Source organism: Python bivittatus, unplaced genomic scaffold (genome assembly GCF_059951505.1).
Source record: "Python bivittatus isolate LINGU-HERP-01145 unplaced genomic scaffold, Pbiv_v1 ctg000100_np1212, whole genome shotgun sequence".
In the NCBI taxonomy this organism is placed as follows: Eukaryota; Metazoa; Chordata; class Lepidosauria; order Squamata; family Pythonidae; genus Python; species Python bivittatus.
The window spans coordinates 3,632,811-3,658,885 of NW_028277038.1; the positions used below are offsets into that span (position 1 = coordinate 3,632,811).

General features: G+C 41.5%; 1 protein-coding gene across 1 annotated transcript in view; it reads right to left on the bottom strand.

The window, feature by feature from the left end:
- The window catches only part of LOC103063405 (transmembrane protein 132D), a 182,707-nt gene that overhangs the window by 47,726 nt on the left and 108,906 nt on the right, over nt 1-26,075 (bottom strand). The window contains exon 4 of the mRNA XM_088135294.1: nt 15,710-15,893. Coding sequence (XP_087991420.1) covers nt 15,710-15,893 — 184 coding nt within the window. The remainder of the gene's footprint in view (nt 1-15,709; nt 15,894-26,075) is intronic.

Sequence of the window (26,075 nt, forward strand, 5' to 3'; positions counted from 1 at the left end):
AGTCTATTTTACAAAAGAGACTTCTCAAAGGGAGAGAGAGTTATTTCCTGTCTGAATAGGAATTTACCATCAATAGGTAAGCGGATTTCTTGAACTGTATCTGCAACAAGCAAACCACTGAAGCTCAAACCTGAAATTTGCCAGCTACTCTCAACTGGTTCCCCGCTTAGGGCAATCCACTTGGCAAGCATGTAAGCTTCCTGAATCAAACTTTTATGGAACCCTGTCCACTGCTAACTAAGAGACCCATACACTCCTACAAGACAAGGAAGTAGTATCTACTGGATCAGTCTTTCCCACCAGAGTACCTTCCAACTGCATTGACTACAGTTCCTTGAATTCTCTAGCCACGATTGATGTCCCTAAGAATTCAGGAAGTTGCTGTCTATACACATGGAGAATGCTTACAGCCTTTCCAGATGACCACCCAGTTTCCAGCTGAGAACATCTTTTTTATCTAGCGGCAGCAGCTGGGTAACCTTGTCTGGACCTGAAAGCTACGCAGAGTGGGGACTGTTTAGTTCCTGGTTGGAAAAATCACTGAGGAATTCCAGGCCTGTGAGCTACACCAAGAAATCCAAAACCATCACAAAAGCCAACAGTGTCCAGCCACTGGCATACTGTTGCCAAGAAAACAAGACAGGTTTGCCCATTAAGTTACTGGGAATTGAGCCTGACCTGAAGGAGGATTTATGACTTTGAAGCACTTCACCTTCTTCAGATGCCTCTAAAGTCATAATTATTTCAGATTATGAGAGATGCCTTCCACCACTCAGCAACTTAAGAAGTGGTGTGGCGCATACCCCCATCATAATTTCATTCAACCTGTGCACCCTATCCCACCCACCTGGAATGATCCCTTAAAGGACACATGAAGATGGATCTCCTGTCCTCAGCTAATTCCCCTGTCTTTCGAAGTTTAAGTATGTTAATGTATCTTGAATTAATTTCCATGCTGTTAAAGTACAAGCTGGACTCATAAAAGTGACAAGTTGACTTTTTCCCAGAGAATGATGTTGGGCTTATGAGCAATGGCAGCGTAAATGAAAATTAGCCACAAGACAATGTTAATTATGCTTTATCCATTAACGGGAGGGTAATTGAACCATTCAGTTTTCACAGCAAAAGGAAAACCCGCCCGGTTCTCATAAAGGGAAACGGTGGCATTTAATGTGCTAATTAAAGCCAAACGTTGCAACACTATTTGTGAGATAGGATGTACCTGTTCATTATGGAGCTGTCCACAAAACACCTGCCATGATGCTAAATTCTTGAAGGACTCCTTCAAATAGAGATTGTGCAACAAAACACCAGGACGGAGGACAGAGAAACTGTTATTAGTAGATTAAGAAGCTGCCCAGAGTCATTTTGGAGTCAGGGGGTTTCTAAATCTGCTAAATAAATATACTGTTTCTGAGAGTGATTGTCCCAGCAACATTGGAAAAGCCACCTCTTCTCCCTCGTTGTCCTTAACATCTTGCATTCAGAGATAGATGCTCTATTTACCTGTTAGGTTAACAGCATTTATGAGACCAATCAAAGGTTGACCTTGTTTAAGTTGATTGAATCTCTAAATTCATTTACCCCAATCTGGCATCTTTTAGATGTGTTGAGACTCTAACTCCCACCATCTTCTAGGAGAGGATGGGAGTGTGGTCCAAGACATCTGGAAAGCTTCAGGTTGCCAAAGCCCATCCCAAACAAGGCATTTGCCCAAAGAAAAGATTCTGTTAATGGTTCCATCTTGAAACAGCATTGTCCTATATCTCTTTCCCAAATCAAAACATCAAATCAACAGCTATAATAATATTAACTGGCATTCCTTAAAAAAAAAAATAAAAGAAAGATTCTTTGTATATAAAAACATAATATGAGTCAAATAGATTCTCGCTGTTGGTTCCTTTGGGAGACGGGGGAAAAAGCTTAGTTATTTCACTGTGGGCAAAATTTCAATTTGCATTTAAATTGACATCAAACAGTAGATGAAGATCCCAAAATGTATCTCCCTCCTTACCTGCCCACTGCATGAACAAAATTTCATTATGGGTTGCTATTTTCCCTTAATACAAATTTGGCTCCCCTTGCAGTTTCAATAAAGCCATCAGTTATCAGTCAGCTGCTGAAAATACTCATCCAAAAACCAGGTTCTTTGATTCTCAAAGATTCAGAATGATTTGAAATCACATTTTTTCCTCCCCTAATTTCTGTTGCAGGCATCATCGGGAAAGAAAGAAATTCTTAGCTTATTAATCCCACAACTCTTAACAGAGCAAGTGAATCTACTTACAGCTTCAGATGAGAAATGTCCTTTTCTCTTGTTTAATTGATTTGGAAAATGGATCTGAGATGATATGGATGTTCAGATTGATTGGAGCCATTGAAAGATGTGCGTGTATACAGAAAGTGTTTGAGCGAGTCCAAATCAATTTGCTCACTTCAAGTTATTGAATCAGTTGGATGCTCCAAATCATTCTGAATCACACCACATTGATTTAGACTGTCAAATATTTGTAAGGGAGGGTGCAGAACGATGCAGAAATATGTAGTGGGAAACAAGAACAACGTGTGCCACCATCTTGCAACAATAAAAGAGCCTCAGAAATACACCAAGAGCAATTTTAAATAAACTTTGAGCGTGTTTTCCCTTTTTGATCAGTAATCAAGGTGGGGAGAGGAAAAAAAAAAATAAGGAAATTGGAGGAGATCTTTCTTATCTTTACTGAATAAACAGGAATGTGGAAAATCAAGAGCACATTTGTTTATAGTATGAGATACTCATTTCCCCAGTTTTGGGCTCAATCTCTAGTGGTTGGAGTGAAAACCAAATGGAAAATTTTTCTGTTCTCAGCTCAGTCTTTTCCCTGCTATGCTAAATCTTGAGACAAATGAATTCCAAAATCTGAACATCTGGGGGATCTCTTGGAGAACAATTTCCACCATTCTTATTCCCATGGTTGTCTTTCACTCATCTTTGAGCATAAAAATTGTACAATCCAGGTACCTGTTCTCCTGTTAAGACATATACATATACACGTATACATACATATATACACATCCCCAATAAAGTTAAACAGCTTACAAAGCATTCTAGCCATTAAACCCTCACTCAGGAGCTCACAAAATTAAACACGCAGACTCACTCTTCTGTCTGTTTTGCTCACAGAAGTGGATATAAAGACTCAGCATACTCCCAGACATTAAGAATATTCTGTCTGGATCTGTCTGCAAATATCCAGAGGGTTAGCACGACATGGTAATTTATATAGTAAGCCAGTAGATGGCACTCAGCTTTACGGTTCGAGGAGAGAAGAAGCCGTTGACCAACTTCATCAAAATTCACTTGATTTGACTCAGAATTCCTAGAGATGTATGGTCGAAGCAGAGCGCTCCCCCCTCCCCCACTAATTATCCAGCATTTTGCTTTAGGCAATTATTTCCGAGCAACTAAGAAATACCAGGGGGGAGGGAGATGGATTTTAATGTTATCAAGATTATTTTAAATTATAATCAGAAGCTTAGCGAGTGGCTATTACAGAGCCGGCAACAAGATTCTCTTTTCTTCTGCTATGGATAGGAGTTCAGCATGTTCCCTCCCATTAGCCTCGAGGGGTGCAAACGAGGGTTGGCTGTACCACGCAGAGAGGAAATGAGTCACCCCAAGCTGTCTGTTCTCCCTGTCCCGTGTTTGTCCTCTGTTCGATGCCCCTTCAACTCCAGTTTAATTAGAAGAACAGAGGATGCTGCTGTGATATTAGGACAGACGATCTGTCGATCCAACTCAGCGTTCTCTGCTCTGGCAGAACCTCTCCAGCGTTTCCAGGGGTGAGGTTTCCCTGTCCCACTTGGAGTTGCTGGGAATGAAATCTTGGACTTCGTGCCACTGACCTGCCAACCTCCTCCAAGCACAAGTGATTCTTCTCTCTTCCTCCCAAGGGGCTGAGTGTAGATTTGATTCAATTACCCAACTGGATGAATGCATCCAATCGAATCGCTGAGTTGATTAGGATCACTGAATTAAACCATTTCACTCAGAATTAACTCAGAAAACGTAACCGAATCCAATCCAATTTCCAAATCCAACTGCAAATATGAGTTGGACTTTGGCTGACCTGGACAACCCTAGTCTTGCTCCTTTCTTATTTTTTAACCTTTCTTCCTCTATTAAAACTGTAGGAAAAGACATCTTAATATCCTTCCAGGAATAAAAAGACGCCAACTATCTAAGGAAAGCCAGCACAGTCAATTAGTCTCTTCTAAATGACTCAGGTTCCCTAAATCAGCACCCAAAATGATGGACAGCTCCATGTCCTACTACAATTATAGAGCTATGTTGTTTCAGCAGAGATCTGTAACCAGTGTCCCCCTACGAGGCTGTGTCTGCACAACACGTGAAGCCAGGATTGCTTTGCTATGGCATTAAATAAACAAGTGGCAGACTTCAGACAACACACTGAGTTCTAAACCATGGCTTATAAACTAAGCTGGCTGAGTCTGCATAACACAGGAAGCCACAAAGAAGCCAATGGCCTTTCAGCTCAGCATGTGGAGCAAACTCTCTCTTAGGTTGACACAGCCTCTGTTATGATAGGCTGGGAAAGAAAGAAGGAAAGAGAAAGAGAGGAAGAGGATGACCAGCAGGGAGGTGGATGAACTCAGTTACTGTGAGACTCAAAAGAACAGGTCAGGCATAGATCATCTTGGAGAAAATCTATCTATGTGGTCACTAGGGGTTGAAAACAACTTGATGGCATATAATCAATCCATCAGTCAAAGACAGGGTATGGCTTTAAAAGATCTTTCAGCTTTTGTCTGCCCAATGGCTTCCACAAATCTTGGTAGGTGGATTGTGGTTTCTATCTTTTAAGCTTGAAGATGGTAACAGAGTACAGTTCCATCCGGGAGCATAGGGGAGGAAGTACTGGGTTTATTTATTTATCGCATTTATATGGCCGCCCATCTCATAAAACGTGACTCGGGGCAGCATACAATAAAACCATAAGAAATATTTAAAAACGTCCAATAATTACAAAAATTAATGTTATTATGAAAAGGCTAGGAGAGAACGTCAGGCATTACGAACAATGGAGCCACCTCATCAGATCACCATTCCCTTTAGACCCCCAGGTCTATATAAAAAATCCCCTCTCACCCCTATGGGTGGTCTGTGTCTTCCTCCATCTCAGGTCCTCTACCAGAGGCCTGGGAGTTGGAGGGATCTGCACAGGATCTGAGCTGTTCCTAGCCCTGAGTTCTTCTGGACAGAGAGCTCTGATGTTGCTCCTGGGATCGGTTGGAGCCACTCTCCCAGATTAGGAGTCACAGTCTTGAGTGCTCCTACCATTATGGGGACCATATACTGTATATATATATACATATATATACATAAACACGTGTGATACCATTGGGCAAAGTGGTTCTCATTCTGTTCTCCCTGAGTAGAAGCCCAACCCCTTTTCTTCTTACAGAAGAGAAGCCTGTCACTTTTTACAAAGGACCATTGGAACCAACTGCCCCGAGGTCAAGAGAGGAAAAAAGCAGAAAACCATCTTTTACATTTAATTATACAGCCTTAGTTATATGTGAATGATATTACCGCACTAATGTAAACCACTCTGGGAGTCATTCTGGCTGCAGAAAAGGATAAAAATAGTTTCAACAAACCAACAAGAAAGAATTATGTACAGTAATCCAATTTCTTTTTGTGCTGTTTCTTGATCTCAATACGCTTCTTGATACAGTCATATGATAAATACGATTGCCACTGGATAGATCATTCACCAATGTGTGTCAACATATTAGCAACGTGCTTGTTTGTGTGTGTTAATTTGTGTGGGCGAGACAGAGAGAAAGAGAGAGAAGTTGATAAATTACATTCTAGCCAGGTCTCAGGTGAGAATAGACTAAAGATGGATTTCTAATGCATTAATACTCCAAGACTATGTACTTCAGAGCCCCCAACTCCCTGATGAAATTTGGATGGAGAAAGTTTTTAAAAATGCCAATTTTGGACCCAGCAAAATTGCATATATCGCTAGCATCTTACCTGTCCAGCTTTGCAAACAGCCAAACCAAGCTTTCTGTTCAGAAAATTATGGCTGCATAATGAACACCTCCCAGATGTGTTACAAGTAGAAGGGTTGATTTATAAAGATTGCATGGAGGTAACTATTTTTCTCTTGGAAATATCTAGTCTTGATTCACCCTCCCCTTTGCTTCAGGCGTATGGAAAGAAAACATTAATTTACCTCCCCAAATGCCTGTATATCTGTGTTTTAATTATTTCCCTGACAGAACGTTTCCCTTGGAAAAAAAAACACAATAATGAAAACCAGATCTTCTCTCATTCCTCTTGAGTGTGCCTCAGCAAGGCCAGGATAGAGACATGAACCTTCATGGAAAAGAGCTTCCCCCCTGGGAATTGACTTTAAAGCAGGTCGGGTTAGTCCAGGACTGACCACCCTATCTGGCTAGAAATGCCTGGGGCTGAACCCAAGACTTGCTGAATGAGAGTTTCTGCTCCAGCTACTGATGGCCAAGAAGCTTGATCTGACCCATGCAAAAGGTTCTTGCATTCATCCATGACTTCTCAGAGTCCCATCTCTCCAGGAGTCTGCAGTTAAAAAAAAAAAAAAAACACAACTGCCCCCACACTGACATTTAAAGGAATATTTAAATATATAATTCAGTGTGAAAAATATAATTCACACATACGTACATGTATTTACTCAAATCAATCCACTGTGGGATGAAGGCCAATGAAGGTCATGGGTCATAATCTGAATTGCAGGTTAGTAGATAGATAGGTTTGGACTCCAGAGGGGGAAGGACTGGCCCAAAGTCCTATAGGGAGCTTCTGTGCCTAAGGGGGGGATTTGAACCTTGTCTCCCCAGGCAAATCCAGAAACAACTCTTAGAAGTAGGCTGGGTAGAGAGGGAGGGTCTGGCTCAAAATCTCCAAGGAAGCTTCCTTGACTGAGTGGAAACTAGAACTTGGTTCTGGTCCAGTACCTTCATCATTATAATATACCAGCTCTTACACACACACACACACGTACGTATGTATAGATGATAGATAGATAGATAGATAGATAGATAGATAGATAGATAGATAGATAGATAGATAGATAGATAGATAGACAGACAGACAGACAGACAGACAGACAGATAGATAGATCAATATCCTATTATTTTTACCTTGCTACCCAAGAGTAACTCCTAAGGAGCATCACTATTGTTCTCTGGAACATACACGTTATCAGTGCTCCCACCTTGGACAACCTTATAATCCAACTGGATGCTTTGGTCCAGGTGATACAAAACAATGGCATTTGCAGTGTACGCACGCTAGAGTCAGCTAGCATGCTGCCAGGTCCTCTGAAATATGGTGGTTTACAGTTTGAACAACAAAAAAATGACCATCGAAAAAAGTTTCTAAATGAGTTTTTTAAGTGAAAAAAGGAGACAGAAAAGGAATTTGGTGCAGCTTAATCTGTAGCCATTATTGCTTTCAGGAAAGATAAGGATGGAGGGGAAAAAATTAGACAGGCTGAAGAACAACTCGCGGTAGTTAAGGACATTGCCGCTTGATAAGGCTTTTCTATATATTCCAAATATTTTTAGACATAGCCATCTCTTTTCAATAAACCATCAGTTTGCATGCAAACCCCTGAATATTTAATGGTTCTTTCATACAGTCTGGGGCTGACAGATTTAGATGCTGTGCATAGCAGGGGTTAAAAAAATGACTATATCTCAGAGTAGTAATTTTTGCAGAATTTTACTGTGGGTTGGGGATTCTGTACTATTACAATAGAGCAACTGGGAAAAGTGCTAGGAAAAAAGTAGTATATTTTTCTGCCTTCCCTTCAAATTTACATTTTTATCTGTGCCTACCATTTTGTCTCGTGAAATGTCAGTGCTTTAAATCCGGCACTCGCCATAGCTCAATGTTGGATTTTGACTTAACCTTCTCTCTCTTCTCCTCACCTCAACCATCTCTTTGCAAAATGCTGCTGGTGAATATTCAGTAGCAATCCAAGCTGGAAGCCAAGGTGTAAGATCGTATATAAGAGGGGGAAGGAAGAGAGATGAAGTGGGGACAGACAAAAGACGGTACGAGGACAAAGGCAGGGATCAATAGTTGGTTGACCTGATTTCTGTTTTCCTGATCTTAGAAAACTAAGCTCTGTAGTTCAAAGTTGCAGTCTAGGTTGCCCAAGTAAGTTGGATCCATTGCTCATATACTTTATATGCAGAAGCTGAAATGTCTTGGGGACTTCAGGAACATGTCTATGCAATGGCACATACTTCTTACAGGAAGTGTTTTGATGTCATTGGCTGAGATGTCAAGCTACTAGACAATTCACCTACCTCCCACTCATAAATACAGCTTGGCACAACAGAGGATTCAGGATGGGCCCAGAGAGGAAGACTTGTAAAACATTTTCTTTCATCTGGGAATTTGCATGAATAACAATGGCTTTTCACTCACTACCTTCCTGTCGGTCTCTAGATCAATGTTTCTCAGCCTTGGCCACTTAAAGATGGGTGGACTTCAACTCCCCATGGCTGGCTGGGGAATTCTGGGAGCTGAAGTCCATACATCTTTAAGTGGCCTAGGTTGAGAAATGCTGCTCTGGATCCATCATCTTTCAGCTCTTTGATGCCTACCTCCATTATCCTAAAAATACAGAACATTGGACAACTTTTGCTTTTACAGTTCAAGTCAACTTTTCTTTAGCACATGACATCTGAGTGCATTAATTATTTCACGTGACTTTGTAGGTTGAATTGTGCCTTTTTAAAAAAATAACCTTTTATTGCTCTTTGTTTTTGCACAGCGATTCAAGATGATTTTTACCCCTGCTGTTTATAGCATTTGCTTTTATATAGCTGTAATGGTTTCTCATCACATCTGCAAGCCACCTCAAGAGGGCTAGATTGACACTGAAAGGCAGCGTAGAAGCTGGAAAGCAAATAAATGAATAAATACAAGCAAAGAACCCTTCCCCCTGGCAATTAAAAAAAGGATGCTACTAGTTGAAACAATAATTCACTCACTTGACTACTCTGGTTGCTGCTTGTAATGGAGAGGAAATCAAATTAATTCTACATGAAGAACGGACTTTTCTTCAACAAAGTGTAATTCCAGTTCTCTGGAGTCTGGCTTACTCATTGCCAAATTATCCAATTATATACTTGTTCAAATCCATTTGGGGAAGATTGTCATGGATTGTAAATCAATAATTTCAAAGAGGTTTTAATCCTTGAGGAAACTTGAGAGGGACCACCCCAAGATAAAATGTCTGACATGAAATCAAGAAGAAGGCACTTGAATGTTCCCACTGTGGGTAGAAAGGATATACTTTATCAGATGTGATGAGAGCTGTAAGAGACAGCTCCATCGGAGCTTTCATTCTAGTGGCAGGACAAGTCCTCTGTGTTTCTAAGGAGAAACACTGCTGTACTTTCAATTAAAAATGAATGCAATCTACCCTTGAAAACCTAATTCTGCATACCAACTATTTGTTCCCCCAGTTATGGAGATGGATATCATAATATAGATGGATCTAGAGAACTTTGCAGAATGAAAAATACTTCTGTGAACGGGCAATTGAGGCGTATCCTTAGGATTCCCACCCTACAACTTTATCCTGCTGTAGGGTCAATGTAGGACTTTTCACTGGAAGATTCTCTGAAAGGGTCTGTAGATTGACAGTCCACTGTCTGCAAGGTCATTTAGAAACATTCTCATACGTGTTCCACAGTTCAATGGGATGGAGACAAGGAAGTGTTTCACACCAGCAAGAGCTCTGATGGAACTCCCTGCTTCGGTATAGTCTGCTAATTGAAATGGAAATAGAAGTATTAATGGAGGGTTGATGCAACTGACCAGTGGCTGGCTTCGGGAAGTGTGAAACTGTATCACACACAGTGGTTGTAAAGCTTGTGACGGGGACACTAGATGGAAAAATAGCTGGGATGTTCAGGATTGCTTGGTCGCTGTTAATCATTATATTATTATTAATAGCTGGGCCCAAGAAAGTCATCCTTCCATCCTTCAGGCAATGCCAAAAAGGCAAAAGTGGGCAGAAAATCCCCCAGAAATGCAAAAATTACAGGCTTTTCCTCTCGTCTAGATGAAGAAAGGGACACAGATGACTCTGCACATCTTGGTTGCACTGGAAATCTTCACCCTAGTGCAGCTTTAATTCATTAGTCAAGAGGTTAATTTTCCATTTGGTCTGATTGCACTGTAAGCAGACCTCCCTGGTGCATTCAGCAAAAGGAAGGGGAGGACATAAAAGAGCAAATCAATAGGCACTCCGCCACATAAAAGGCAGAGAGGGAAGACAACATAACAGAAAACCCAGCCAGAAATCTGCACTGATAAAGACTAAGAACAAAGTCCTGCTTGTTTGTAAGAAAAGAGAGACAGACACAGAGAGACACATCTTAATTTTGTTGAATGACCAGATAGGTCAGTCTTGGTTGCCAGTAATCCTCATTATCCTGGAAAAAACAAAGCTGGCTTATCAAGCTTGAATTGTGAATTACACAATCCATGCCAGGAGACTGGGGAGAGAGGCACATCCCAGGGACAGTACCTTGTGTATTTCCAGCATGGATTGGAAGATGGGGTGGATGGGGGTCTGTCTCTAAGTGCTGGGAAAGCCCAGGTCCTTGCCTAGAGTTGCAGTATTGCTACAGTCAGGCTGTGCCCTGGAAAGATCCTGAATTCAAATCAGTGCTTGGCCATGAAGCTCATTGAGTGATTATAGACCAGTCTCTCTTCCCTCTTCAATCTGTTTGTTCGACCTTACATGGAAGTTGTAAGAATATCATAGAGGTAGGGACATCTTGTAGCCTGTGTTGGGGAGCCAGCCAGACTCATATCAAATGGATAATGAGCAAAGAGAACCAATCATAACTTAACACAGTAAAAAGCTTAAAACTATTTCTTATATTTGGGGCAATTTGCTGAGGTTGTCCCCTGCTATTTTTTGCTGGCATCACAGGTGAGCCTACAAGGCAGGTCCTACTCTGTTGTGGCACCACAGCTGTGTAACTGCCTGCCTAACCCTTCCTGTTAGCATTCAACCCCTAAATAAAAGCTCTCTCTCTAAATACAATGAATAGGATCTGACTGGCCTTCTCCTTTGACTTCCACCTCTCCTGGATATGTACACCAACAGAATTTATTTTATGGATTGCCTAGAAATGTTCTATATAGCTTCAATCCAGCAAACTCTAAGACACGGTTGAATTAGCCACAGGTTATTAAATGATTGATTGAGTTTATACAGCTGAATGATTGATTGAGTTTAGACAACGTGCCAGGCTGCAAAGCAAGGTTTACAGGATTTTCAAACCTCATGGTTGGGTTTGCACAACATGCAAGTCTAAAACCAAATGATGGCTTAGCATGATATGTGAACCATGTCAGTGACTGTCTTGACCTACCCAGCTAAGCTCTGAGCTTCAAGTGTCAGAAGATGACAAAATCACATCGAGGAAGATGTGACCAGGAAGATCGAAAGGAAAGGCAAGCATTGGATAAAGTGAAGCCACTTCCTCCAACTCAGGGTGGGAGAATTTCAACTCCCATCAGTCTCAAACAGTGTCTCCTGATGAAAATTATCCAACTCAGCTGTTCAGTTACAAAGTTGAAGAAGCCTGGGGCAACTTCTCAACTGGTGAGGTCTGGATTGAGGTTGCAATTGTTCAGGACCTCGGACAGAGCATGAGTTTCCCTCGTAACAAGGGGAACTAGGGGGTGAATTAAAGTTGCCTTCTTTTTTTCCCACTAAACATATTTTTATCTTGTTTTATCTCATTTTTAGCTTTGTTCCTAACCACTTTGGACATCTCAGTCACAAAACAGACAGGAAGGTGTTTAAATATTTTATAAGCTTCTGAACCATTGCTAGTCACGGTAGCTCATTATTTACATACACACAGACATATCTATCAAAAGTGTGTGTGTGTTTGTGTGTGTGTGCGCGCAATAGCATTTTGATGCTTGTTTTCACTGGGAGCGGCCTGAGGCTACCTCAAAAGAGAGACTATAACTCCCCACTCTAAGTAAATACATGAATATTAACTAAATATGCATTGTTAAAATCTGCCTTTTTATGCTTTATGTCAGGTAGAAAATATTGTTATGAGTGCAGTCCTGCACATATTAACTCCAACTGTGGAACTGATTTTAACTCGAATAAGTGTTGATTGTACATATGAAGAGATATCAATTAATCTGAGTACTAGAATGATCAAAGGAAAGCGTAAACGAAGTATTAAGTAGATAATATAGGCTTCAAAGTGAAATGTTCTTCACTGGATTTATGACTTTTTATATATATATAATTGGACATTGACCATTTTGGGTAGGAAATTGATATTGTTAAATGTTTTTTGAAAATATGATCCTGTGCATTGCACCTCTGAAGTAAATCTGTGAAGCTCAATGGGATTTCTTCTTGGACCTGAATGCATAGGATTGTAGAATAAACGGAATTAAAAAAAAAAAGAATGGAGGATTATCCTGTTAATAAATAGCCAAGTGATACTATTAATGAAATTGTGAAGATATTCTACAAACACTGCAGATATCCCAAATTTTGTGCCAAAATGTCTTCTGTTTCGAAGGATACCCAGTAGCTATTCCTAATTCAAGAATATCTCCAGATGATGACAATGATTTATCTGATAGAGGTGAATATGTGTAGCTCAGGGTTGAACTGTGGAGTCCTTGGAGTTCTCTGAGCTTGGTTCTTTTCTTGCAAATGTTTCATTACCCAGCTAGGTAACATCTTCAGTGCTAAAATGGGATAGAGAGCAAACCCCATCCCATTTTAGCACTGAAGATGTTCCTAGCCAGGTAATGAAACATTTGCAAGAAAAGAACCAAGCTCAGAGAACCCCACGGACTCCACAATGATTTATCTGAGCAGAACCTAATTTTAGTGATAGGGAATCTGACTAGAATATACCTACCTTGGTAAATTTATCAGCTTTTAATTTGGTAGAGCTTGCAAACCCATGTGTATTATTATTTTTTTTTAATCTAGGCCAGGGATCTTGGCAGGGATCAACTGAGCTTTGGAACATTAAGAACAGCTGACACTTGGTTCCAGCTTTTGCACATCAATAACTCCTACTGTAAGTGTGAGATAAAAGAGAATGCAAACTCTGGAAAGAAGGGCTACAGACTTCGAGAAACAGCCATGCCTAATGCGTTGCTTGCAATGAAATGGCATAATGGGAAAAGAGTGTCTAAACCTAGCCTATGACGTAAATACGGTATCAGTCTTGAACCATAGGTAGATGCCAGAAGCAAACCAAACGGTTAAAAAAAATCCTGCACCATCATACGGATTCAATTTCCCAACGGCTGGATTGGCATGCTGCACTAAACTAAAACAAGCCACATGTTGTCTTAGGAAGGCGTGAAACCCATTCGTGTCTTTTCAGAAAATCAAAAGTTCCTGATATAGCCCCAGTTATGACGATTCTGGCAGACCCCAAGCCTCCCGTGGAGTTTTATACAGCTTTCCTAATTTAGAGCATTCAAACAGGCTGTCTTGATGGATGGAACCATGACTCAGTGGCATTCTGGAATGGCTCACCACAAAGATCACCCGTGCCACGCATTTCTCATTCTCGCCTTACGGTCTCTGACATCCTGATTGCCCAATCCTTTGCTCGGGCTAGAATAATTAAACAGACACGGGACCGTGGATCTGTGTTTGTTTGGTTTCGTTTTTCAAACGATGGAATAAGCGAGCGTTGCAACAATTGTCTCTGTCGTTAAGCCCAAAGGAGACCTCCTAGGTCTAAAGTTGGTAAATTCGGTTGGTGGTCTCCAAGAGCAGCATAAACATTCTCCCACCTTGACTAGCAGCATCATAATTAACTGCCTGTTGCTAGGCAACCACCCACTTCCCATTATAATCTCCCCAAAAACTCATATACATACATACCTAATATACACTTCCCCCTGCCCCCCCAAACACACTTCCTACAGGACCAAATCATATGCACCAATATTTTCTAAGAAATGGGGTCTAAGTGCGTATTCCAGGCACTAAAAATCTTGCTGCTCCAGAGTTTTATGGGAAGAAGTTGTTTTTTCCTAAGTGAGCCAACGTCAATGAAGTTGGAAGGTAATAACTTGAGTCCCTCATGATTATCAAGCTATATTTATATTGGATGATATACAAACAGAGGACCAGAAGCCACCTGATCATTTCTTTCCTTCTCTCAGATATTGAATGTGTGTCTATTTGAGCAATAAAGTGCCCCGTTCCACCGTTTCTTGCAATTTACTATATTGCTCAGGAATTTTTACAGGCTCACGTCACAGGGCCCCTCTGAAGAAATCAGAATGCCTAGCTTGGCCCATTTTCAGAAGAATAATACGCAAGGCCTCCTGGGATATCTAAAGGGGTCACCTGCTGCCAGTCAGAAGGTCAAAGAGCTCTGTCTGCTTTGCACCCAAATTGTGGAGGCTCAATCCTTCCCCATGTTGGATCCATGCAAAAATCTAGCTAGCTCGGTCTTTAATGTTCCCAGAAAGAACTCTTAAATGAATACTGTCAGCAGGTTCTCTCCTAGGCTTAAGAAAGTCAGGGAAGGTAGGGGTGATGTACCAACAAAATGGTTCAAAAAGAAAGGGTAAGGGTAAGGGTAAGACACAAGCCATTTGTTGTTTAGCCACCTCCATTTCTGGTTGACCTACTGCCTGAAACCCCTCCAGTTGGTTGATCCCACTTCAGTTGGAGAATTGGTGTAATTCTGAGCCAATCAAAGCATGAACTAGGCTCTGGTGAGTTAGCAATCCACAGACATGTAGACTTGGACCCCCTCTACGAACCATTCCAAAAGTCAAGAGAGGCAGGAACAGCTTCAGATTACATCACCCTTTATCTCACAATGATTAACCAACACCCAGAGAAACCAAAGATGGCGCTGAATCAGCATAACAAGAACCAGATCATGACATGTCAGTCACACAGAAAACAACAACACTGAACAGCACAGCCCATCTAATCACACACAAGGCCGTGTGTACACAGGTAATGATCTATTTCACAACTAACCAACAATCAACAAGCCTCACTTCTCCAGGAAGTAACTGAAAGTGTTGCTTAGCTGGGCAAGTGGAAAACCAAGCTCAGAGAACATCTATAACCCAAAATTCCAAGATACATCGCTAGAAAGATCTGCTAACAGAACAGAGGGGTATGCCAGAAGTAGAGCAATCATTCAATCAGTGGTGGGCAGAGCATGGGAGAAATTGAATTATAGCACATCTGAGTCTCAGACAGAAAACAGGAGAGAGCTACAGTTCTGGCACAACATTAGCTTAAATAGGGAAAATCCAAAGTAATTTTCAATATCCTGAATCCAACAGGAGATCCCCCACATTTTTCAGTATCTTGACTCCAATAAGAGAATCCCTCCCCCAGCCTCTGGGTTTGGACAATTCAGCCAGGTTTCCACCATGGTTGTTTGAATTCACTTGCCCTTCCTTGACAACAGAAAGCATCATAGGTAAGAGAAATAACCTGGACCATGCCTGAACTTCAACTTCCATATTCAGTCCAGGGAACATTTTCATTAAAGTCTACTACTCTAGTCTACTCACATGGCTGAGGAGCTAATACTGTTGATATTCCAAACCAAGAGCAGAAACAATTTATCATACCATAGCTAAGGGAAGAATGCCAACGAGATCCTTCTGGCTAACATAAATCTTGGAGATGCTGAGGTCAGATGTCCTTCCTCCGGGATATTCAACCTGCCACGTAATAAGCTGCGTCCCTGGCAATTCGCTGAGAACTTCCATTTCAAAATCCATCTGCAAGATCTCGGAGGGAAGCATCGCCATACTGGAGAAAAAGAGGGAAAAGAATGCATGCAGTCAGCAAACATTATTAGTAATTAATTAAGCAGCACCCTCCAGCTTTAAATAGTCAACCCGTGATTTAACCAATGAAGACACTGGAAGGGGAACCCATTTAGACCCCATTTGCTAACGTGAATGGGATTTTATGCATGCATAAAATATATGGAACGCATGTCAAATGTCCACAATGTACGAACAAGTTCAGACATTGCCCAGATTGATTTGGCAAACAACAGACTTTGTCCGTTGCTTGGGCTGAAGTCCATTCTTAACAGAATTCCAGATTTTCTCTGTTCCATCTGAAGTCCGCTGAATCTAGATCTGCAGAATCAAAGATTTACTACAATGCAATGAGTATTGTATGCCTGTCTTCACTGCTCCTGTGAGGCTGCAATTTCTGGACAATCTTCAAACACAAGCTGTTCTAAACTTACAAAGTAATCTTTGCATCTGTAAATTAGTAGCCTGCATTTTTTTAAAAAAAACCAAAAGCAAGCTAGAAAAGCTTTAATCAGAACACTGCACGCACACCCAGCCTTCTGCAAATTTCCTTCCACATTTCTGGCACCATATTCTTAGCAGCTCCGAGAGTTACCAGCCAAGCTACAAGAATATCACTCATTTTTATATTGTGTCCTTCCCTGGCGTGATATTACAGCATCTCTTGTAGTTCCGAAATGATTCACCACCAGAAGAGAATATGAGAAAGAGGAAATTTAAAGAAGAGGAAGCGATGCTTGGCTTAAAGAACCTGATCTTGTAAACCTTCCAATAAAACCAGCCACTGTGTAGGAAGCGAAGCCATAAAGATTAAACGGTGCATCCTTCTCGAAGTGACTCTACCCAGCTAGTGACTTTTAGAGAAAGGTGAGGGAAAAAGAGAAAAAGCTTGTGGTGGCTGAGCATCACCGGGCTAAGTTCTGTAGGGGGTAAAAGGCAGCTCCTAGTGTGGAACTCTGTGCCAGACAGATGTGCAAGGGAATTTTAACTGGTAATGGCTGGAGATTTATTCACAGGTAGACCTCGCTTAGCGACTGCCTCGGGTAACGGCCGTTCAAAGTTACGACAGTGATGAAAAAGGAACTTTGCAACCTATCCTCGCATTTATGACTTTTGCAGTCTCAGTCTCTCTCTCTCTCAGTCACATGTTTGCCATTACGGTTAGATAGTATGCTTTGCCCTGTGCCTGGCTTGTCCCCCACCCCCCCGCCGCAGAGCAGAGAGATTGCTTAAACAAGTGATCTCTTTACGCAATCTCTCCTGTGCCTGACCCTTTTTTTCCCCTTTTCTTTTCCCCCTTTCCAGAGTGGAGAGATTGCCTTAACTAGTTCTCTCTCCCTCAGCTACTTTTCTGCACAGTGCAGCACATCCCTAAAAAGTGTTAACTGCAAATTAAGCTCTGTGATCTTAATTAGCCGGCTGGTAGCTGCTGCCTGTAAGTGACAAGACTTTAACCAGTTTCTCACTTTTGGCTTTTGTTTGCCTCCTAAGTGATTGGGGGCTGGAGCGGGGAGCATGCTAGGCAAACGGCCAGCGTTGGTGCATTCCTTTCGAGGTCAATCCCCCCTTGTATGCCCGCTTACTCTCTTGTAATCCCTTCCTCTCCAATGAATGTAAATGTCAACATCAATTCCCTTCTTGTGAATTATCCCAGCGCCTGGGTGAGCATTCCAAAGGGCAGGGGAGCAGGGGGAAAGGGCTATAAGATTTGCCCCTTTGCCCAGCTTTCTCACGAGTCGAGTTCTGGAAAACCTCCCCATTATTGGGGCTCACCCAGATGTTTGAGACTGCATTCTTCTGACACTGTAAATCAAAGGAAACCTGAAGTGAAATTGTAAACACAGTCGCGGTCAGATGATTTTCCACCTAGCATTTTGAGACACTTCCTTAAATTACATTTTTGCCCCAGACTCAGATTTCTTTTATCTGACCATTTTCTTGGTTGCGGCTCTTCCTCCTGTTCCTCAAGGTTGTTTCTTCTTCCCATTACAGGCACTGATGGGCGAAGGAAGACAAGCAAGGAAATGAATGAATGATAGCAAAGGCCTTAATTCAGATCAAAACTACCCAAAAGGCAATCCATTCACAATGATCAAAACTCCAAACAGAGGACATGGCCTTCAACTCTTAACCACCGTGAGATTTTGATAAAGTTTCTTCACCAACACTGAAGGAAGCACATCCTCTCTTGACAAGTAGGAACTGGTTCATTTAAAAAAACAAAACAAAAGACAGATTATCTGGGAGCTAGATCCTGGATCATGCCACACCACATAAAGAAGCTGGTTTTGTCATTTCTGCTGAGACTTTCACTTCAAAGATACTATTTGGGATTTTTAATATTCAGAGTTCCACGTCTGGATGTGAGTGGATGAAAGAAATGTGAATACTCACATTTTTTTTTATTTTTAAAGGAAATCTTGTCATCAGCTCCCCTGTTGAATTAATGGCCCAGAATGATCCCCGCCCCTTCTCCCTTAACACTGTATTAATTCTTCGCCTCTTGATGTCAAAGCCGACAAACGGGCAATTTGCAGACGACAATCGAGTGCAACTTTATCTGTGACCTGAAAATGAGTGGAAAGCTGGGTTTTGTGGAGGTTGTATGATGAAACCTAGTCAGCTTTCACAACGCAAAGAGAAGCATGTTATGGACTAGACACAGATGTCTGAGACAAATAATCTGAGATTGTTCTGGGTTTATGCTGGCTTCTTCATGCCATAAATTAAAACCAAAACTAGCAATGAATGAAATGGTTCCTTTTCATCCTATATCTACGCATTAGTCAATGCGATGCGGCTGTTGTAACTACTTTGCCATTTATTAAATCTTCACAAAAGGATTTGAATCCATAGTGGGAAGTGCATTTTTCAATTCTTCCCCACTAAAAACACAGATCTATGAAGTCATTTTCTCTCGCAAAACATGCACTCCGACTCCCGCCCCCCCCGAGTGGGTGGGATTGAAAACCGTAACTGTTGAGATTTGCAAAGCTTTATTGCTCTCAGCACTTTGACAGATATAATCAACATGTCCATTAGATAAAATCAACATCAACACACACATTACACAATAGTGAAACTCGGGGACAGAACTGGAAGCAAATCCATAGATGCGACAGCAGCAAATTTGAATTTCTGCCATTCCTCTTGTTGGGGAGACCCTACTAAGGTGAATTTAGGAAGCCTTGTATCTACAAGATAAGTGTGCCTGGTGTGTAATCCTTACACAAGTGTCTATGCCAAGAATGGGGCACACACAATTCACAGTGCTGACTTCATTTTTGTGGCTCTGGAGATTTCCAAGACCATATAGCCAAAAAGCAAGGGTGTCACCCTTGCTGGTTTGCGACAGAAAACTGAAAAAGTTTAGAACGGTAAAACCTAGGTCAAGATTGGCCACCAAAACACTGCCCCTGTTGCTCAAAATCACAGCTCTGCAGCCCATGGTTGCATTATTAAGGGCTTGACCACGGCTGCTGATTTTGAAGTCCAAGGTAGCACCTAGCTGCTCAGAAATTCAGGATTGAGGGCAGCCCTCCAAGGTAGGCTAAATGAAGAAACAGAGATTCCAGAAATGCCCTTTGTGGTTGTTTCCCACAGGTCATTCCCACAGTTCCTCCTTTGTGTAATGGTATGTGGGAATGACCTTGGGAGACAGCAGGAAGAGCTGTAGACTAGACAACCTGTGTATAAAAGGTATCTCAGTCCACAGAAGGAGAGGAGACGTGGGAAGCAACTCAGAAGAGACCCTCCCTAGTTTTCCAGAGAGTAAAAGGAAAGGAGGGGAGAAATACTTTCAGTCTTGCAAGATTCTGTGAATGTAACTTTACCATAAAAACGTAGCTGGTACTCCTGGTTGTGCTTCTTGTATAGACTACCTCACAGGGCCAACATTTGTCTCCATGCTACATATATGTTCAGATGACATGCTTGCATTCAGGATGGCACGCATTTTCAAGTTCAGACATTCCTTCAGACACGTGCCTAGCTTTATAAGACCCCGCTATTGTCTTGGACATCTCTCGACATGAAAAATCCTACTGTAAATTGCCATGTTATAGGAAGGAAATGATAAATCAGTGCTGAATTTATTACACACAATCTAATAATAATCCAATAAATTATTCAAGCAAGAGTTTACCCACTCTTTCAAAATGACTCCATCACGAAGCAGGACAAATTGGTGTTCCTGTCAAGTTTAGAATGAATTGTGGAACCGTGTTGTTGTTGTTAATTATTGATTGTGTAAGGCTAGTTTAGGAGACAATTGTGCCTGTGACTGGCTGGGATTAATCGCTGCCTTAAAGGAGAACTCAGCCTTTTTTTCATCATAAGGACTAGAAACCCAAGAAAGGTATGTTTTATTTGATTTTCCTCCCTGCAGGGCTGATGTTAAAAAGCAGGTCAACAATGACAATCTACAAGGAATTCTTTATATTTCCACAACGTGCCAGCTCACTACATTGTAACATGACCACACAATTTGCTGTTCTACCCAACTTGATTTTCATGTGATGGCATGGTGAACATTTCCCTAGATGTGGGGTCTCACCAGTTCCCTCCTAAGATCACCCCAGAACTGGATGAGTCTTCTGATCAAGAGGGTCTTATTCCTAGTCACTTGGTATGCAAACAAACTTTAAGATGGGTGGACTTCCACTCCCAGAATTTCCCAGCCAACTCTGAGACTTGAAGTCCACACATCTAAAGTTGCCAAGGTTGAGAAACACTGCAGTGGACCTAACTCCATCACCTTCTTCAGTTTCAGTCATGAGATCATGGCATCAGAAGACACAAAGAACTTGGAGTGAACTGACCATTTCCAACTGGCCCATCCTGGATATTCACTGGACCCAGGACCAGAGCAACAGTGTATCAGGATAGATGATGGCTTAGTGTACCCTTAAACATGGATTTTAAGAACCCTGAACCTATCCACTTTCCTATCTTGCCACCCAGCATCCTACTGCAGTACATCAACTGGGGCCTACCTCACTGTATTTTGTGATGATGATATGGTGCATTACTAAAACAATCCAGTGAACCATTAACCAGGGTGCTACATCCTGAATGGGAAGGATTCAAATCTGAGATTTATTCATGTCTGCATCTCCAAGGTTCGAACTATACCTTATCTCACCTTTGATGGACTATTAGCATACCCATTCCAGTTTTACAGGTAGGTGAAATTCTATATACTGAAGACCCTGCCATATATATTCATTTTTAATCATATCCCTGGCAATCTGAGGGCCTCTGCAGAATTCCCCAGAATGGCTGTTCTTCTGTAGTGAAGCAACCCTTGAAGAATCTTTTCGTGAGCAGACGGTTATATAAATCAAGTAAACAAACAAAAAACTCCAAGCAAATAAATAATGAATGCTAGATTAATTCAGTAATTTAATGGGACACATAGCTCACCTCATCATGAAGCTTTGGGGTGAATGATAACATGGCTTTATTTTTTAAATTATTATTTTATATGCTGGTTTAACAATATCTTTAATCATAGATGGGGCTATTAATTTCTTCTAATACTTCATGCGTGCGTGTGTGTGAATTAGCTGTACAGAGTGCTTTTTTGGGTGAAAAGACAGGATATAAATATCCATATTAATTGCATTTTTAAAATGCTTTTAGTAATGTTGTAATCTGCCCAGAGAACTTTGGTTACTGGGTGGATTATAAATAGTATTGGCAATAAATATTATTACTCATGGGAGACAAATTATAATAATAATTCAATGCTAAGCATGTATGGATCGGCTCTGAGTCACGTTGATTCAATTTCCCTACTAAATTAAAGAAGGCAGCCCCCCCCCACCCCCCACCAGGTTTGGCTCTTCCAAATCATCAGACTGATTTGAAGGCACCCAATTTAACAATCGTCTCCAAAACATCCATTCAAGTTGGAGATTTGATGGAATCGACGTAGATCCCATTTCCAGATCAAAACCTAGTTGGGTCCAGTTCTGGGTATGATTCAAAAGGGAAAGTGACAAATTGGAGCAAGTTTGGAGGAGAAACTAAATTGTACGAGGGACGGTTAAACAATCTGGATATGTTTATCCTAGAGAAGCAATTTGTGAGGGAGAAATATGATAGCAGTCTTCCAACATTTGAAGGGTGGTCACGTAGAACAAGGAGTGGACTTATTCTCTATTGCTCCAGAGGCAGGCCCAGAACTACAATGATGCACATTCAGGCTTGACCTCAAGAGGATGTTAGGAGCTGTCGGCCAATGAAAGAGGCTGCCGCATGAAATGGTAAGTTCTCCTTCATTGGAGGCCTTCAAACAGAGTTAATGGCCATCTGTCCGAGATACTCTATGATGGCTTGCAACCATCAGAGAATGTAACATAGGATCAGACTATAAATTCCACCTTATATTTCTTGGGTATCACAATGGCCTCACAGAGAGTGATTTGTTTCATTATGAATCCCGTCCTTGGAAAACCAAACAGCTGAATTCCAGTAACAAACTGGGTGGAAATTTGAGGTATGCCAAGAATGTACCAGTTTCCAGAGGAGAGCACATGACTCATGGATTCCTCATGTTTGGGCCAAAATCTTTCTAGGTTAATTCATCCTCCATCCTAAGCAGAATTTGAATCTGGATCTATCTCATACAGGGCATTCAGGAATAATAAAATATCCAACTATGGGATGAGCGAGTTGGCTCTTAGTATGAGGGACATCCCTTCTCTAGGCCGAGGACCATCCATGGCTTTGAGTGGTGTTTGGGAAATCATGATCTCAGGCTTAGTGAGTGAACCGAGGGCAAAAACTAAACCTGATTCCATTTGTCTTAACATAACATTAAAATAAAAAAAGAATGAATAGGCTTACTCTCCAGTTGCTTATTTAGTCATGTTTCCTTCTGCCCCATTGAAAGTAGTTCCTTCAGTATCAACATTTAGAGATTCCTGAGATAAACCCCAAGCTTTTGAGAGGTTCAAATTGCCCATCCTTCTCTAAAAAGTCATGCCTCCATTTCCCCACCATCAAAGGAGAAACTCATTTTGGACAGCTTTTTGTTCTGCGTTCATCAATCAAAATCCTTAAGGTGTATCCATTCATCTCCAACTTTTGGCCTGTTGTGGCTATTACACAGGGTCAGGGATGCTGAGAACCCAACATTTTCCAAATACTCTGTGCAAAGGTGACACCAGAACTACGACGCCCAATCAAGCTCTGCAAAGGAAGCTGCAGGAAATTCAATCGTAGGGATCTCACCCCAGGCTTTGCCAATCTCATTTTTGAGGAGCACCACCCTACAGCATAACCAAGAGCTGCTGATTGTCAGCTCTAAGTAGAAAACTGCCAAGCCCATTTTCCTATCGAAACCAGTGGCATAATTCCATTTGCGAGGCGCAGAAGGTCACTGAGCTTTCGCCCGATGGACCACTTTGAAACATAGTCATCTATTTAATCAACACCACCGGTGTCTGCTGGTTTCCTGCCTGCCTCCCAGGAAAATGAGACTGCAAATGCCTGCAATGCTGAGATCGGTAGGAAAAAAAAAAAAATAAGGAACGGAAATCAAATGGATGCTAGCTAATCAGTGCATCGTGGCGGAAAGTGCAATGTGAATTGGCAATTTTATATAAAGTGACATCACCGTTTCATTCCCCCTTGCAGGAGGTAGCAAAAGGTGGGTCAGCCTTTTGATCTGAGGTAGGCCAGCTATTTCCAGAGCATCAGACCTGGCTTACAAAGTGGGTCAGGTAGTCTCATTATACCCATAACTGAAATTAGAAGTCTTCTCTGAAACAGGGACATCCCTTGTTTGTAACACCATTTTTTGTAAGCAAGGGAGCCCCAGAAAGGATATCCCTATTGTTATGCTTCTCCCCAATTCAGCCCACAATTTTGCCCACGGATAGGACTGCGGTCACCTGATTGTATTCCTAATCAGGGATCTCTCAGGCTCAGAAACAAGTCGATTTAGACTTGGTACACTGTTTATTGTCTTCCTCAAGAAGCCAAGATTGTTCCCCTTACAGATAGAAATGAAAAGCCTTAAATTATTAAAAAGAAAGAGCAGACAGAGGAGGAAGCATTTTCTAAGTCATTCTCCCTGTCCGATGGCTTTGCTGACACAATGGAATAAACTGGATTTGATTCTCCCTGCCAATTGTTTCCAATTTTATATACTCTACACAAATCAGCTTGGAGGCCTGTTCCCCTCATACCTCCCCAGTTCATTTCTTCATGCCTTCTTCATACAATAGAGTTTGGACTGAATAACTCAACCAGATCTTGCTATATTTCCATTGGGGTGTATCAAGTGAGATTTCAATTGCACGAAGGCACCACTGAGGGGAGTGGCAGATTTTCTAAACCAGTATCAAAGCCAAACTAGAATCTAGGATTAATAGCCTCTTTCTAACCTTGGGCAGCTACATGCTCTCAAGATATAAGCAAGACATGACAAAAGGAAAGGTATTTTTATTTTCATACCAAGGGTGCCTCATTGGACCAAGAATATCATCATGAAATTTGGAGAAGTGTGATGGGTGAAGGATAACCTCTGGTCCAATGCACCTATTTAGGAAGCATCTGTTGTTAGGGTACACACCCCAAGCTTCTTCAAAGTTTGGGCTACAGGATCATCAAATATCTACCTACCCAAATCCAAAGCTGTGACCTCACCTCATAAACAGCACCTCGTTACTTGGTTTATGACCATCATAAATCTGCCAGGCTAATCTCAGAGCTGTAAATCCAGACCTAGTTCAGAACACAACAGCCAGCTTGTTGTTGGAAAAAAAAAACTGGTGTCTAAAGGAACAAATGAGCTGAGAAGTCAAGAAAGGAGTAAAGTCAAGTACCAGGGATTTCCTTATAGCAAACCTGTTGAATTACAAACCAAGGAGGAGGTTCATGAACCAACATTGTTCCAGCAACTTTGCAATGCTCAGTTAGCTTCTGAAATATCAGATGCTTTGACTGTGAGTGAGCTCAGCTGGCCCAAAGCAGGTCTGGTTTCCATCCACACTTTGTTCCTGAGTAATTCCACTTGGTTTGGTTGTTTCTGGGCATAACTGAGCACTTCCACACCTTTCCGTCTTCTCACTTTCTACCCACAGACATCATCATTCTCAAGCAGATTCCTAGAACCTGCCAGATCAGGACAGAGATGGTGGGAGCTGTTGCTGACTTGGCATAGTTGCTTGGACCTAGAAGTACAGAGTCTGGCTCTTGGAACATCTCAGTTGAGGAGGACTCTTGAAACAGGACCATGACAAGATCATCTTTGAAGATTCTAATCCAAGTGCTCCTCAGCCAGGTGGCTACTTTCTCAGTGATGGCCCCAACTCTGAAATGTCCTCTCCAGTGAAGCATTCTGATGCCCACTTTCCTATCTTTATGACAATGGGCAACAATCATTTTGTCCTCTTCTAATAGGTTAACAATGACTTCTTGATCATTCATTAAATCTGATTGTTATTCTAAGTTTCTGCCGAGGAGAAATCAATACCATTTCTGAAAGCGTCTGGCTTTCATTGTGAAAGGTCACTCCAAAACTTTATCTGAGTAGTTTAAATTTTCCTGGTCCTGACATTTGACTATGAGGTCTGTCCAAAAAAAAAAAAAAACCTTTGGCAACACAGGTTCTCTCCTATTCTCTGTTCAGTCTGGAGAGTTTCAATAGCTTTGCAGATAAAGGTAATGGTATATATTTCTTGCTGGCGGATTTATTCTGTTTCACTTAACTTGACAATCACAAAATTGGACTTTTTTTTTTCTTTTAAGGGGACAACAATGCTGTCAAGAATGGCCTTTAACAAAGAAAGTCTATACTTTCAAATGCTGTAGCGGCCATCCTTGATCTGACTTTGAAGTACAGCTTCTTCACTTCTCATCTTGATGTCAACTCCTTTTTAAGGCCCGTAATTCAAGTGAACGGCATTTCAATGCACCTTTGTCTGTACTGGGGGGAAAAAAATGTTGACTGGAAATTGATCGTCACTTACCATGCCTCGACTTGAAAGGAATAATGTACGAATCCATAGAAAATTGCTAACGATTTCTTTGGCTGGTATTACAACCCTCCTTGGTGATCATAATTAAAGGACTGTTGTCCTCTTTTAACCATCTCTTCTCCCGCTTCATGCTGGATCAATGCCTCCTTTGAAGGAAATCAGTCTATATTCAG